Raw genomic sequence first — 15,731 nt, 5'->3', positions numbered from 1 at the left:
GTCTCCGAGCCTCCAGGACATCCACATCAGCGCCAGGTGCACCGAACTGCAGCTCCTGAGGGACCGAGTTAGGGAACTGGAGCTGCAGCTCGATGACCTTCGCCTGGTCAGGGAGAGTGAGGAGGTGACTGAGAGGAGTTACAGGCAGGTGGTCACTCCGGGGCCACGGGAGGCAGATAGGTGGGTCACGGTCAGGAAGGGGAAGAGGCAGGTACTAGAGAGTACCCCAGTGGCTGTACCCCTTGACAATAAGTACTCATGTTTGAGTACTGTTGGGGGGGACAGCCTACCTGGTGGGAGTGACAGTGGCTGAGCCTCTGGCACAGAGGACGGCCCTGTAGCTCAGAAGGGTAGGGTTAGAAGAAAGAGGTCCATAGTAATAGGGGACTTGATAGTCAGGGGTTCAGACAGGTGGTTCTGTGGAGGTGATCGGGAGTCCCGGATGGTAATTTGCCTCCCTGGTGCCAGGGTTCGGGATGTTTCTGATCGCGTCCAAGATATCCTGAAGTGGGAGGGTGAGGAGCCAGAGGTCGTGGTACATGTAGGTACCAATGACATAGGTAGGAATGGGTCCTAAAACAACAGTATAGGGAGTTAGGAAGGCAGTTAAGAAGAAGGACCGCAAAGGTAGTAATCTCGGGATTACTGCCTGTGCCACGCGACAGTGAGAGTAGGAATAGAATTAGGTGGAGGATGAATGCGTGGCTGTGGGATTGGAGCAGGGGGCAGGGATTCAAGTTTCTGGATCATTGGGACCTCTTCTGGGGCAGGCGTGACCTGTTCAAGAAGGACGGGTTACACTTGAATCCTGGGGGGACCAATATCCTAGCGGGGAGGTTTGCTAGGGCTACAGGGCAGACTTTAAACTAGTAAGATGTGGGGGGCGGGAATCAATTTGAGGAAACCATGGGAGAGGAGGTTAGTTCACCAGTAGAGCAAGTAAGTAGACAGTGTGTGAAGGAGGAAAGGCAGGTGATGGAGAAGGGATGCGCTCAGCCCGAAGATGTAGGGGAGAAGAAAGAAAAGGATAATAAATTTGAATGCATTGTTAGGGATGAAAAGAGAGGAGGAGGTGGAGAGTATCTTAAATGTATCTATTTTAATGCTAGGAGCATTGTAAGAAAGGTGGATGAGCTTAAAGTGTGGATTGCTACCTGGAATTATGATGTTGTAGCTATTAGTGAAACATGGTTGCAGGAAGGATGTGATTGGCAACTAAATATTCCTGGATTTAGTTGCTTCAGGTGTGATAGAGTAGGAGGGGCCAGAGGAGGAGGTGTTGCATTGCTTGTCCGAGAAAATCTTATGGCGGTGCTTTGGAAGGATAGATTAGAGATCTCCTCTAGGGAGGCTATTTGGGTGGAATTGAGGAATGGGAAAGGTGTAGTAACACTGATAGGAGTGTATTATAGGCCACCTAATGGGGAGCGTGAGTTGGAAGAGCAAATGTGTAAGGAGATAGCAGATATTTGTAGTAAACACAAGGTGGTGATTGAGGGAGATTTTAATTTTCCACACGTAGACTGGGAAGCTCATTCTGTGAAAGGGCTGGATGGTTTAGAGTTTGTGAAATGTGTGCAGGATAGTTTTTTGCAACAATATATAGAAGTACCGACTAGAGATGGGGCAGTGGTAGATCTCCTGTTAGGGAATGTGATAGGTCAGCTGACAGATGTATGTGTTGGGGAGCACCGGGTCCAGTGATCACAATAGCATTAGTTTCAATATAATTATGGAGAAGGACAGGACTGGACTAGAGTTGAGATTTTTGATTGGAGAAAGGTTAACTTTGAGGAGATGCGAAGGGATTAAGAGAGAGAGTGGATTGGGTCAAGTTGTTTTATGGGAAGGATGTAATAGAAAAATGGAGGTCATTTAAGGGTGAAATTATGAGGGTACAGAATCTTTATGTTCCTGTTAGTTTGAAAGGAAAGGTTAAAGGTTTGAAAGCACCATGGTTTTCAAGGGATATTAGAAATTTGGTTCGGAAAAAGAGGGATGTCTACAATAGATATAGGCAGCATGGAGTAAAGGAATTGCTTGAGGAATATAAAGAATGTAAAAGGAATCTTAAGAAAGAGATTAGAAAAGCTAAAAGAAGATATGAGGTTGGTTTGGCAAATAAGGTGAAAGTAAATCCGAAAGGTTTCTACAGTTATATTAAAAGCAAGAGGATAGTGAGGGATAAAATTGGCCCCTTAGAGAATCAGGGTGGTCAGCTATGTGTGGAGCCGAGGGAGATGGGAGAGATTTTGAACGATTTCTTCTCTTCGGTATTCACTAAGGAGAAGGATATTGAATTTGTGTAAGGTGTGGGAAACAAGTAAGGAAGTTATGGAACCTATGACAATTAAAGAGGTGGAAGTACTGGTGCTTTTAAGAAATTTAAAAGTGGATAAATCTCCGGATCCTGACAGGATTTTCCCCAGGACCTTGAGGGAAATTTGTGTAGAAATAGCAGGAGCTCTGACGGAGATCTTTAAGATGTCATTGGAAACGGGGATTGTGCCGGAGGATTGGCGTATTGCTCATGTGGTTCCATTCTTTAAAAAAGGTTCTAGAAGTAAGCCTAGCAATTATAGACCTGTCAGTTTGACATCAGTGGTGGGTAAATTAATGGAAAGTATTCTTAGAGATAGTATTAATAATTATCTGGATAGATAGGATCTGATTAGGAGTAGCCAGCATGGATTTGTGCGTGGAAGGTCATGTTTGACAAACCTTATTGAATTTTTTGAAGAAGTTACGAGGAATGTTGATGAGGGTAAGGCAGTGGATGTAGTCTATATGGACTTCAGCAAGGCCTTTGACAAAGTTCCACATGGAAGGTTAGTAAAGAAAGTTCAGTCGTTAGGTATTAATGCTGGAGTAATAAAATGGATTCAACAGTGGCTAGATGGGAGATGCCAGAGAGTAGTGGTGGATAATTGTTTATTGGGATGGAGGCCGGTGACTAGCGGGGTGCCTCAGGGATCTGTTTTGGGCCCAATGTTGTTTGTAATATACATAAATGATCTGGATGATGGGGTGGTAAATTGGACTAGTAAGTATGCCGATGATATTAAGGTAGGAGGTGTTGTGGATAATGAGGTGGGTTTTCAAAGCTTGCAGGGAGATTTATGCCGGTTAGAAGAATGGGCTGAATGTTGGCAGATGGAGCTTAATGCTGAGAAGTGTGAGGTTCTACATTTTGGCAGAAATAATCCAAATAGAACATACAGGGTAAATGGTAGGGCATTGAGGAATGCAGTGGAACAGAGAGATCTAGGAATAACAGTGCATAGTTCCCTGAAGGTGGAGTCTCATGCAGATAGGGTGGTGAAGAAGGCTTTTGGAACGCTGGTCTTTATAAATCAAAGCATTGAGTACAGAAGTTGGGATGTAATGTTAAAATTGTACAAGGCATTGGTAAGGCCAAATTTGGAATATTGTGTACAGTTCTGGTCACCGAATTATAGGAAAGATATCAATAAATTAGAGAGAGTGCAGAGACGATTTACTAGGATGTTACCTGGGTTTCAGCACTTAAGTTACAGAGAAAGGTTGAACAAGTTAGGTCTCTATTCATTGGAGCGTAGAAGGTTGAGGGGGGATTTGATCGAGGTATTTAAAATTTTGAGAGGGATAGATAGAGTTGACGTGAATAGGCTGTTTCCATTGAGAGTAGGGGAGATTCAAACGAGAGGACATGATTTGAGAGTTAGGGGGCAGAAGTTTAAGGGAAACACGAGGGGGTATTTCTTTACTCAGAGAGTGATAGCTGTGTGGAATGAGCTTCCTGTAGAAGTAGTAGAGGCCAGTTCAGTTGTGTCATTTAAGGTAAAATTGGATAGGTATATGGACAGGAAAGGAGTGGAGGGTTATGGGCTGAGTGCCGGTAGGTGGGACTAGGTGAGATTAAGAGTTCGGCATGGACTAGGAGGGCTGAGATGGCCTGTTTCCGTGCTGTGATTGTTATATGGTTATATGGTTATTGCTGCTGAAGTGCCTCCTTTGTAATAGTATCAACATGGTGGGCCAAGGGTAAAAACTCAGAGTTGTTGACACCCAGGAACTCGAAGCTGCTCACTCTTACCACTGCTGATCCGTTAATGAGGGTTCCCTCAACTTCCCCTTCCTGAACTCCACAATCAATTCCTTGGTCTTACGGACATTGAGTGCAAGGTTGTTGTTGTGACACCCCTCAACCAGCTGACGTACCTCTCTCCTGTACGCCACCTCTTCAGGATCAGGTAAACTTCAGTCACACCTGGTTCTACGGGCGCAGGTACCTCTTTGGCAATGTGAACACATTCACTGTGTTTAACCTCCTCCTCCTCCAGGAACAAGACAATCCTGTTCTACTTCAACATCCTGAAATGTGCCAGTCCTGTCGTGTTGACCAGCCTTCAGTGTCCCACCAAACAGGTGAGCAGTAGATAGTACTTCCCCTCCCACAGTGTGACCCTCCCTCAGTACCACCCCTCCCACAGTGTGACCCTCCCTCAGTATCACCCCTCCCACAGTGACCCTCCCTCAGTATCACCCCTCCCACAGTGACCCTCCATCAGTATCACCCCTCCCACAGTGACCCTCCCTCATTACCGCCCCTCCCACAGTGTGACCCTCCCTCAGTACCATCCCTCCCACAGTGTGAATCTCCCTCAGTACCATCCCTCCCACAGTGTGATCCTCTCTCAGTACCACCCCTCCCACAGTGTGACCCTCTCTCAGTATCACCCCTCCCACAGTGTGACCCTCCCTCAGTACCACCCCTCCCACAGTGTGATCCTCCCTCAGTACCATCCCTCCCACAGGGTGACTCTCCCTCAGTACCACCCCTCCCACAGTGTGACTCTCCCTCAGTACCACCCCTCCCACAGTGTGACCCTCCCTCAGTACCACCCCTCCCACAGTGTGACTCTCCCTCAGTACCATCCACAGTGTGACTCTCCCTCAGTACCACCCGTCCCATAGTGTGATCCTCCCTCAGTACCATCCCTCCCACAGTGTGACCTTCCCTCAGTACCACCCCTCCCACAGTGTGACTCTCCCTCAGTACCACCCCTCCCACAGTGTGACCCTCTCTCAGTACCACCCCTCCCACAGTGTGACCCTCCCTCAGTACCACCCCTCCCACAGTGACCCTCCCTCAGTACCACCCCTCCCACAGTGTGAATCTCCCTCAGTACCATCCCTCCCACAGTGACCCTCCCTCAGTACCACCCCTCCCACAGTGTGAATCTCCCTCAGTACCATCCCTCCCACAGTGTGACCTTCCCTCAGTACCACCCCTCCCACAGTGTGACTCTCCCTCAGTACCACCCCTCCCACAGTGTGACCCTCTCTCAGTACCACCCCTCCCTCAGTACCACCCCTCCCACAGTGTGACCCTCTCTCAGTACCACCCCTCCCACAGTGTGACTCTCCCTCGGTACCACCCCTCCCACAGTGTGACTCTCCCTCAGTACCATCCCTCCCACAGTGTGACCTTCCCTCAGTACCACCCCTCCCACAGTGTGAACCTCCCTCAGTATCACCCCTCCCACAGTGTGATCCTCCCTCAGTACCATCCCTCCCACAGTGTGACCCTCCCTCAGTACCATCCCTCCCACAGTGTGACCCTCCCTCAGTACCACCCCTCCCATAGTGTGATCTTCCCTCAGTACCACCCCTCCCACAGTGTGACTCTCCCTCAGTACCATCCTTCCCACAGTTTGACCCTCTCTCAGTACCACCCCTCCCACAGTGTGATCCTCCCTCAGTACCATTCCTCCTACAGTGTGACCTTCCCTCAGTACCACCCCTCCCACAGTGTGATCCTCCCTCAGTACAATCCTTCCCACAGTTTGACCCTCTCTCAGTACCACCCCTCCCAGTGTGAACCTCCCTCAGTACCAGCCCTCCCACCGTGTGACCGTTTCTCTGACCACCGGTTCTGTTTTTCCAGCTCTGTGTTGAGAAATGTCCGAATCGTTTTGCCACCTACATTGACATCAAGTCGTTCTTCAGGGTGAACAGTACCTACTGGGAATATTACCGGCAGTTCTGTCAGCCTGGCTTCAATGACCCGTGGAAGGTTGGTTCCATTTATGGTCCAGAAGGAAACGTACCTTTGGTCCTCTATTCCAGCCCCTCCCATCATCTACATCCCAAAATTACCCTTCCCTCTCCCGCTCTTCAGCCTGCCCCTGATTATCAATGCATCCAATTCATCTGTGACTGCGATAGACAGTCCATCTGCTCCTGCTGACCACTGTCTCATGCTGGTGACCTGGTGACTGGCCCCTGATCCCAGGTGTTTACTCTTCATTAGACCCTGGCCTCACGGGTGAACGGCTCCAACCTGCTCCCCTCACAGCAATGTTCACAACAGTCAGACAGATTGAATATTCACCCTCTTTCACTGTCAGTGTTTAACTCTTGTAGGATAACTACCAGTGTTCCCAGTGTGATACGGAGACCGGAACTGTGCACAGTGTTCCCAGTGTGATATGGAGACCGGAACTGTGCACAGTGTTCCCAGTGTGATACGGAGACCGGAACTGTGCACAGTGTTCCCAGTGTGATATGGAGACCGGAACTGTGCACAGTGTTCCCAGTGTGATACGGAGACCGGAACTGTGCACAGTGTTCCCAGTGTGATACGGAGACCGGAACTGTGCACAGTGTTCCCAGTGTGATATGGAGACCGGAACTGTGCACGGCATTCCCAGTGTGATATGGAGAACGGAACTGTGCACAGTGTTCCCAGTGTGATATGGAGTCTGGAACTGTGCACGGTGTTCCCAGTGTGATATGGAGACCGGAACTGTGCACAGTGTTCCCAGTGTGATACGGAGACCGGAACTGTGCACGGTGTTCCCAGTGTGATACGGAGACCGGAACTGTGCACAGTGTTCCCAATGTGATATGGAGTCTGGAACTGTGCACGGTGTTCCCTGTGTGATACGGAGACCGGAACTGTGCACAGTGTTCCCAGTGTGATAGGGAGACCGGAACTGTGCACGGTGTTCCCAGTGTGATATGGAGTCTGGAACTGTGCACGGTGTTCCCAGTGTGATAGGGAGACTGGAACTGTGCACGGTGTTCCCAGTGTGATATGGAGACCGGAACTGTGCACGGTGTTCCCAGTGTGATATGGGGTCTGGAACTGTGCACGGTGTTCCCAGTGTGATATGGAGACTGGAACTGTGCACGGTGTTCCCAGTGTGATATGGAGACCGGAACTGTGCACGGTGTTCCCAGTGTGATATGGAGTCTGGAACTGTGCACGGTGTTCCCAGTGTGATAGGGAGACTGGAACTGTGCACGGTGTTCCCAGTGTGATATGGAGACTGGAACTGTGCACGGTGTTCCCAGTGTGATAGGGAGACTGGAACTGTGCACGGTGTTCCCAGTGTGATATGGAGACCGGAACTGTGCACGGTGTTCCCAGTGTGATAGGGAGACTGGAACTGTGCACGGAGCTGCTATTTGTGAATGTGAGATTTATTCAGATCCATTTGTCCCTTCTATCTGCTCTGGAACTGCCACCCCAACTGCCCCGTGGATCACCTGCACACAGCAGTGAATCAAGAAGACTGCTCAACACTACCTTCTCAAGAACCAGTGAGTGAGAGGCAATTAAATGCTGGCTTAGCCTGTGAAGCCCACACCCCTTGAACAACGATGGCTCATTATTTTCTCTCGACATACTGAGCAAAGTCCTGCATTCTGTTAACCTACCGTTTCCTCTCTCTCCCTTCTCCCTTCCCCTCAGGCTGCTGTGCAGGTGATGCGAAATGAAGATTGTCCATCTATGATCATTCCCAGCCGACCATGTACGTATGAAGCTTTGTTCTCTATGGAACCTGCCCGGTTTCTGGAATGGTATTGGAGAGGTTGTGTCAGGGGTGAGAGGTCAGCAGACAGTCCATGCCCAACTTATGGCCCTGGAGAACATGGTATAGCTTGGTGTAGAATATGTGTATGGCCATTCCCTGGTCACTCACTTGGTCAATCTTTGATCATTGGGTGGCCATTCCCTGATCACTCACTTGGTCAATCTTTGATCATTGGGTGGCCATTCCCTGGTCACTCACTTGGTCAATCTTTGATCATTGGGTGGCCATTCCCTGGTCACTCACTTGGTCAATCTTTGATCATTGGGTGGCCATTCCCTGATTACGCTCCGGTTATTCTCTGACCATTCACTGGGTCTCTCCCTGGTCTTTATGTAGTCATTCCCTGGTCATTCACTTAGTCAGTCCTTGGTCATTAGATGGTCACCCCCTGGTCATTATGCAGTCATACATGGTCACTCCTAAATCAATCTCTGATTACTCACTTGGTCAGTCTTCGGTCACTTACTTGGCCAGTCCCCAATCATTCCCTTCTCATTCCCAGTTTAACACTTTCTGTAATTGTTTTACCTTGTTCTACCTGGATGCATTGTGTAATGATGTTATCTGTATGAACAGTTTGCAGGAGAGGCTTTTCACTGTGTCTGAGTACATGGTACAAGACAAACCAGTTCAATTTGCCACTATTTCCTGCAGCCGAAGTTGTAAAACATGGAAATATTGATAATGATCTGTTACTGAAATGTGGCTGTCGGCCAGAGTCAAAGAGCACAACAGTGGTTGCTCTACCTCGTCCATATCGAACTGTTATTTTGACTATTGACCATAGCCTTCCTCACCCCCCTGATCCATATACTTATCCAAACTATGCAAGTCCCGTCCCAGTTTAACTCTCCAAAACTATGCCAGCTACACTCAGTGGCCACTTTATTAGGTACACATGTACACCTGCTCATTAATGCAAAATCTGAACAGTCAACTCAATGCATACAAGCATGCAGACGTGGTCAAGAGGTTCCATTCCCCTACTTGCTTATTCCACACTGACCTTTCATTCTTCTCACATGCTATTACCCACCCTCCCCCCGGGTCCTCTCCTCCGTCTCTTTCTCCTTTTGTCCACTCTCCTTTCCTATCAGATTCTTTCTTCTGCAGCCCTGGACCTTTTCCAACCACCTGACTTTACCTTCTAGCTATCCTCCTTCTCCTCCCCCCCCCAGCTTTTAATTCGGGCACCTCCCCTCTTCCTCAGTCCTGAAGAAGGGTCTCGACCCAAAACATCAGCTCTTTACCATAAGTGCTGTTCCTCCAGCATTTTGTGTGTGTTGTAAGAGGTTCAGTTGCTGTTCAAATCAGTCATCAGAATGGGGAAGGAATGTGATCTAAATGACTTTGATTGTGGGATGATTGTTGATGCCAGACGGGGTAGTCAGAAATTGCTGATCTCCTGGGATTTTCACAAACACCTGGAGAAGAGGTTTGCAACCTTTTTTATGCCATGGACCAATACTGTTGAGGAAGAGGTCCTATAAACCCTGCTGTAGAGTTTACAGAGAACTGGCGTAAAATAGAAAGCATCCAGTGAGCAGCAGTTCTGTGGGAGAGAACACCTTGTTAATGAGAGAGGTCGGGGACAATGGCCAGACAGGTTCAAGCGACAGTAACTCAGATAACCATGTGTGTGCCGAAGAGCATCTCTGAATGCACGGCACAGTGTGGAACACACTGCCTGAGGTGGAGGTAGATGTAGGTGCCTTAGGGACATTTAAGAAACTCAGACACATGCATAATGGAAAAGTAGAGGGCTTTGTGGGAGGGGAAGGTTAGATTGATCTTGGAGGAGGTTAAATAAATACAAATAAATAAATAAATGAAAGGGTTGGGCTGAAGGGCTTGTACTGTGCTGAACTTTTCTATATTCTGTCCTTATTGCTATGGAGAATGATTGGAGCAAGACTTCCAACATAGAAACATAGAAAACCTACAGCACAATACAGGCCCTTCGGCCCACATTGCTGTGCTGAACGTGTACTTACTTTAGAAATTACCTAGGCTTACCCGTTTTTGCTAAGTTCCATGTACTTATCCAGGAGTCTCTTAAAAGACACTATTGTATCCGCCTCCACCACTGTTGTTGGCAGCCCATTCCACACACTCGCCACTCTCTGTGTAAAAAACTGACATCTCTGTACCTACTTGCAGATGGGCTGAATGGACTGTGTCCTTGCTTTGCCTGTAGCCACTGGGCAGTTAGAGACAGAGGAACGGGCTTTGCCTGTAGCCACTGGGCAGTTAGAGACAGAGGAACGGGCCTCGCCTGTGGCCACTGGGCGGTTAGGGACAGAGGAACGGGCCTCGCCTGTGGCCACTGGGCGGTTAGGGACAGAGGAACGGGCCTCGCCTGTGGCCACTGGGCGGTTAGGGACAGAGGAACGGGCCTCGCCTGTGGCCACTGGGCGGTTAGGGACAGAGGAACGGGCCTCGCCTGTGGCCACTGGGCGGTTAGGGACAGAGGAACGGGCCTCGCCTGTGGCCACTGGGCGGTTAGGGACAGAGGAACGGGCCTCGCCTGTGGCCACTGGGCGGTTAGGGACAGAGGAACGGGCCTCGCCTGTGGCCACTGGGCGGTTAGGGACAGAGGAACGGGCCTCGCCTGTGGCCACTGGGCGGTTAGGGACAGAGGAACGGGCCTCGCCTGTGGCCACTGGGCGGTTAGGGACAGAGGAACGGGCCTCGCCTGTGGCCACTGGGCGGTTAGGGACAGAGGAACGGGCCTCGCCTGTGGCCACTGGGCGGTTAGGGACAGAGGAACGGGCCTCGCCTGTGGCCACTGGGCGGTTAGGGACAGAGGAACGGGCCTCGCCTGTGGCCACTGGGCGGTTAGGGACAGAGGAACGGGCCTCGCCTGTGGCCACTGGGCGGTTAGGGACAGAGGAACGGGCCTCGCCTGTGGCCACTGGGCGGTTAGGGACAGAGGAACGGGCCTCGCCTGTGGCCACTGGGCGGTTAGGGACAGAGGAACGGGCCTCGCCTGTGGCCACTGGGCGGTTAGGGACAGAGGAACGGGCCTCGCCTGTGGCCACTGGGCGGTTAGGGACAGAGGAACGGGCCTCGCCTGTGGCCACTGGGCGGTTAGGGACAGAGGAACGGGCCTCGCCTGTGGCCACTGGGCGGTTAGGGACAGAGGAACGGGCCTCGCCTGAAGCCACTGGGCTGTTAGAGACAGAGGAACGGGCGTTCCGATTCCCTATCATCTCAGCTTGATTTTTCTCTCCCTCTTCCTGCCCCAGTTCTCCGTCGCTGTTTTCCTGACTTCACCACCAAGAACGGAATCCTGACGGTAGCCAACAAAACCACTTTCCGAGATGGCCGTGGGAAAACTCGCAACGTGACGGATCTCAGGGATGCAGCCAAGTAAGTGTCTGCTGGACTCCTGACTCCCAACTCTTGGAGTGTTCCTAGGGCGACAGAGATTGGGTTGTGAGGAGGTCGATGGAGGCAATCAGACGGTGGCAGGCAATGGAGGCAGTGGGTGATCACAGGACACCAAGGGAGGAGAGCCGATCATTCCCCCAGAGAGAGAGATCTTGAACCCCGATGTGTGAGAGTGTGGTCAGACTCCATGGGGACTTGCAATTTGGACTGTGTGTCAAGGGAAATAAGATGTGCAGCTGTTACAATAACACTATCCTGATTAACTTTTCATGGAAGTTCAGAATTTTTATTGATGTAACATTCAGAAAATATATTTTTAAAAATTCCATGTGCCATCTTTGCAGTTAACTTAAGCATTTAGAATGGACTTGTCCACCTAACCCAGAACACTACCTGCTCTGTGTAATAATGTGACAGCTCATTTCTATTCTGAAGCTGGATACTCAGGTTATCAGCAGTATAAAATTAATTGAGATATGAATTAAGGACATCTGTTCACCCTCATCTGGGGGCACCTCCCCTTCTCAGACTTGATTGAGGTGTATAAGATGATAAGGGTCATAGATCGAGACTTACTTCATGGGTAGAAATTGCTAATACAGGGGGTCTGATTTTAAGGTGTTTGGATGTACGTATATGGGGATGTTAGAGGGAGGTGTTTTTACACAGAGAGTGGTAGGTGGGACTAGGTGAGATTAAGAGTTCGGCACGGACTAGGAGGGCCGAGATGGCCTGTTTCCGTGCTGTGATTTTTATATGGTTATATGGTTATTTAAGTGACTCTTAGATAGGCAGATGGATGATAGACAGATGGAGGGCAATTTGGGAGGGAAGGGTTAGATTGATTTTAGAGTGGGTTAAATGGTTGGCACAGCATTGTGGGCCAAAGGGCCTGTATGATACTGTACTGTTCTATGTTCAATGATGAATGTTATCTGTTCACCCTGACCCAGGGGGCTTCTCTCCTGCAGGGCTTTTCCCCCCAAGAAAATCTTATTTTCGCTGCTCGTTCTATTTTCCTGTGTTTGTGTTTGTTTATGTGTCTGCGTGGAAATGATCCTCAGAGGTAAGATGAGCATTCATTACCAGCTCTCGCTTTGCCCCGGGGTAGTGGAGTGGGGACACCACACTGGAAAAGGGCAGCTGGCTTCCTACCCCTGGAGATGCAATTGAATCTGACGGTTCTTCCACATTAGATAAATATCACAAGTGGTTTATTTAATAAACTGTCATGGTGGGGTCTGAATCAATTGCCACCATGGATGAATGAGCCCATGGATCAATGCTCTTCTCTTCTGGATGCTGCTTATGGTCAAGTCAGCTTTCAAACCGCGAGAGGTTTGAAACTGCCGGGTTGCATAGCTCACACAACCTCTCGTAGTCGCAGAACACATCCAACACGATCAGGGAAGCTCACCAAGGCTTCACCTTTCTGAGGAGGCTGCAGAGAGCTGGAGTTTGCACACCTACAGTCACTGACTTCTACAGGTGTGCAGGAGGGGGAACCCTAACTTGCTGCATCACTGCCTGGTACCGAAACAGCACTGGGGCAGACAGTGGGTATTCAACACTGACCAATGCCTCACGGGCACCAGCCTACACATGTCAAGGAAGTATATTCAGAAATGTGTTGGAAAAGGGCCAGTAACATCACGAAGGATCCCACCCTCCCTGTTCATGTCCCACTCCCAGATGGAGGCTACGTAGCATCCACACCAGGACCACCAGACTCAAAAACAGTTACTTTCCCCAGGCAGTGAGGCTGATCAACACCTCCACCCACTAACCCACCCCTCCACACCCCAACCACCACTACTTTATAATTTCCTGTCAGAGTCACCTTGTGTAGAGATATTCTCATGTCTAGCGTCACTTTATGGACATACAATCAGTCTGTGTATATAAGTTATCTTATGTGTTTATATTTATTGTGTTTTTTTGTTGTTGCGTTCTTTATCTTGCTTTTTTTTTGTACTGCATCAGATCCAGAGTAACAATTATTTTGTTTTCCTTTACACTTGCGTACTGGAAATGACATTAAAATGTCTGAGTCAGTTCATGCTGACAGATTTTAACCTTGGCACTTTTGCAGTGGGTAACTTTACTTTTTGTCTGATAATAAATCCTTTTTTTAATTTAAATTCACAGCAAAGTGAACCAGATCCGGCACAGATCCGACAGGTGCTGGCCTAACCTTTGACTGTGGAATGAGCTGATATGCACTAAACCTGCATGATCTTTTTGGCTGCCCTTGTCTATTAGCTGTTGAGCTCATCTGGAACACAGTGCACTTTAAAGTCAGTGAGAGGTGGTGTGTAGGGGGGAAGGAAGGAAGGGTCTGTTGGGATAGCAAGAAGGCAGGAATGTAACTAGACACGACCAATCATATGAAAAACAGAACTTGACTCTGGGCCTGTTCTTGCTGGAGTTTAGAAAGCCATAAAACCATAAGACATGAGCATTATTAGGTCTTTTGGCCCATTGAGTCTGTTCTGCTGTTCCATCATGGCTGATTTATTATCCCTCTCAGCACCATTCCCCTGCCTTCTCACCATAACCTATGATGCCCTGACTAAAGAAGAATTTATCAATCTCCACTTTAAATATACCCAATGACTTGGCCTCCACAGCTGCCTGGGACATTGAATTCCACAGATTGAGCACCCTCTGGCTAAGGAAATTAATCCTCATCACCATTTTATCTCTGTTCTAATTAGAAGTCCCTCTATTTTGAAGCTGTGCCTTCTGGTCCTAGACTCCCCCACAATTGGAAACATCCTCTCCATGTCCACTTTATCTAGACCTTTCAATATTCAATAGATTTCAATGAGGTTCCCCCCATTCTTCTGAACTGCAGGGAGAACAGGCCCCAAGCTGTCAAGCCCTCCTCAGATGCTAACCCTTTCATTCCCGGATCATTCTCGTGAACCCCCCTAGAGAATGGGAGAAGGTCATTAAAACCCTATGTCCAAGTACATTTATTATCCAAGTACTGAGATTCATTTCCTTGTGGGCATTCAACAGGAAAATAAAGAAATACTACAGAATTTATGCATTATAAATAAAGACTGTCAAAGAACCAGTGTGCAAGATAAGACAAATTGTATAGAGGTTAAATAATACTGAGTTGTGGAGACGTTGAGAGTGAATCCATAGGTTGTGGAATCAGTTCGGAGTTGTGGTGAGTGAAGTTATCCATGCTGGTTCAAAACCTAGATAGAGTGAATATGGAGATGATGTTTCCTATGGTGTGGGTGTCTAGGATAAGAGGGCACAAATTCAGAATGAAGGGACATCCATTAGAACAGAGATGAGGAGGAGGAAAATTTTTAGCGAGAGGTTGCTGAATCTGTGGAATTTGTTGCCACGGGCAGCTGTGGAGGCCAGGTCATTGGGTATATTTAAAGTGGAGTTTGATGGTTCTAGATTTGTCAGGGTGTCAAAGGTTCCAGGAAAAAGGCAGGAAAATGGAGTTGAGAGTGAAAAATAAATCAGTCATGGTCAATGACTGAATGGGCTGAATGGCCTAATTCTGCTCTTCACTGAGTAGCAGACAAAGAGTTAGTCAGTACAGAACTGAACTGTCGCCACAGATGGTGGCCCTGTGCCTGTTTACAGGCACCTGCTGAGATGTTGTCTTTCAGAGTGACAAAACCACACGTCTTCTGCACAGATAAACAAATATACAGTGTTCTTTCAACACTGCTTCTGGGTTATTTATTTGCCTGCATCCAGGCTGCCTTATTATTTGTCCCCAGGGAAGATTGCCATGAACAAATTGAGAAAGGATCCATATTGTGACTGATGTTTCTGGGCCCATCCGTTCGTACCTCACTTCTCCACCAGTTGCCATCTATCAAACCCAGGGCTTGCCCCAATGACTGGATGAGGTAGGAGCTTGGTGGACATCAAATGAAGAAAAGATGTGCTGGCATTCACAGGGTCCAGAGGAGATTCACGAGAATGGTTTCAGGAATGAAAGGGTTAACTTATGAAGAGTATTTGATGGCTCTGGGCCTGTACTCACTGGAGCTAAGAAGAATGGTAGGGGGAGGGGGGAATCTCATTGAAACCTATCGAGTATTGAAAAGCTTAGACAGAGTGGATGTAGAGAAGATGTTTCCTGTGGGGGAGTCTAGGACCAGAGGGGACAACCTCAGAATAGGGAAACATCCATCTAGAACAGAGATGAGGAGGAATTTCTTTATCCAGACGATGGTGAATCTGTGGAATTCGCTGACCTAGATGGCTGTGTAAGTGAAGTCACTGAGTATATTTAAAGCAGAGGATGATAGGTTTTTGATTAGTTAGGGCATCGAATGTTATTGGGTGCAGGCAGGAAAACGGGATTTAGAGGGATAATAAGTCAGCTAAGATGAAGTGACAGAACAGACTTGATGGACTGAGTGGCCTAATTCTGCTCCAATGTCTCATGGCCGTGGTTACACAATCATCCTACCCCACCTTGACTGG

General features: G+C 48.6%; 1 protein-coding gene across 4 annotated transcripts in view; it reads left to right on the top strand.

Moving 5' to 3' along the window:
• LOC132401658 (choline transporter-like protein 5) overlaps nucleotides 1–15,731 on the top strand; it is a 201,084-nt gene that overhangs the window by 114,992 nt on the left and 70,361 nt on the right. For 3 of the 4 annotated variants that reach the window (XM_059983694.1, XM_059983697.1, XM_059983693.1), the window contains exons 5-9: nucleotides 4,323–4,407; nucleotides 5,930–6,058; nucleotides 7,742–7,802; nucleotides 11,114–11,237; nucleotides 13,407–13,439. In XM_059983694.1, the coding sequence (XP_059839677.1) occupies nucleotides 4,323–4,407; nucleotides 5,930–6,058; nucleotides 7,742–7,802; nucleotides 11,114–11,237; nucleotides 13,407–13,439 (432 nt within the window). The remainder of the gene's footprint in view (nucleotides 1–4,322; nucleotides 4,408–5,929; nucleotides 6,059–7,741; nucleotides 7,803–11,113; nucleotides 11,238–13,406; nucleotides 13,440–15,731) is intronic. The other variant, XM_059983696.1, reaches the window with a different exon arrangement.

The sequence above is a fragment of the Hypanus sabinus genome, chromosome 11, assembly GCF_030144855.1.
Source record: "Hypanus sabinus isolate sHypSab1 chromosome 11, sHypSab1.hap1, whole genome shotgun sequence".
Lineage (NCBI taxonomy): Eukaryota > Metazoa > Chordata > Chondrichthyes > Myliobatiformes > Dasyatidae > Hypanus > Hypanus sabinus.
This window is presented reverse-complemented; position numbering and strand designations above follow the sequence as displayed.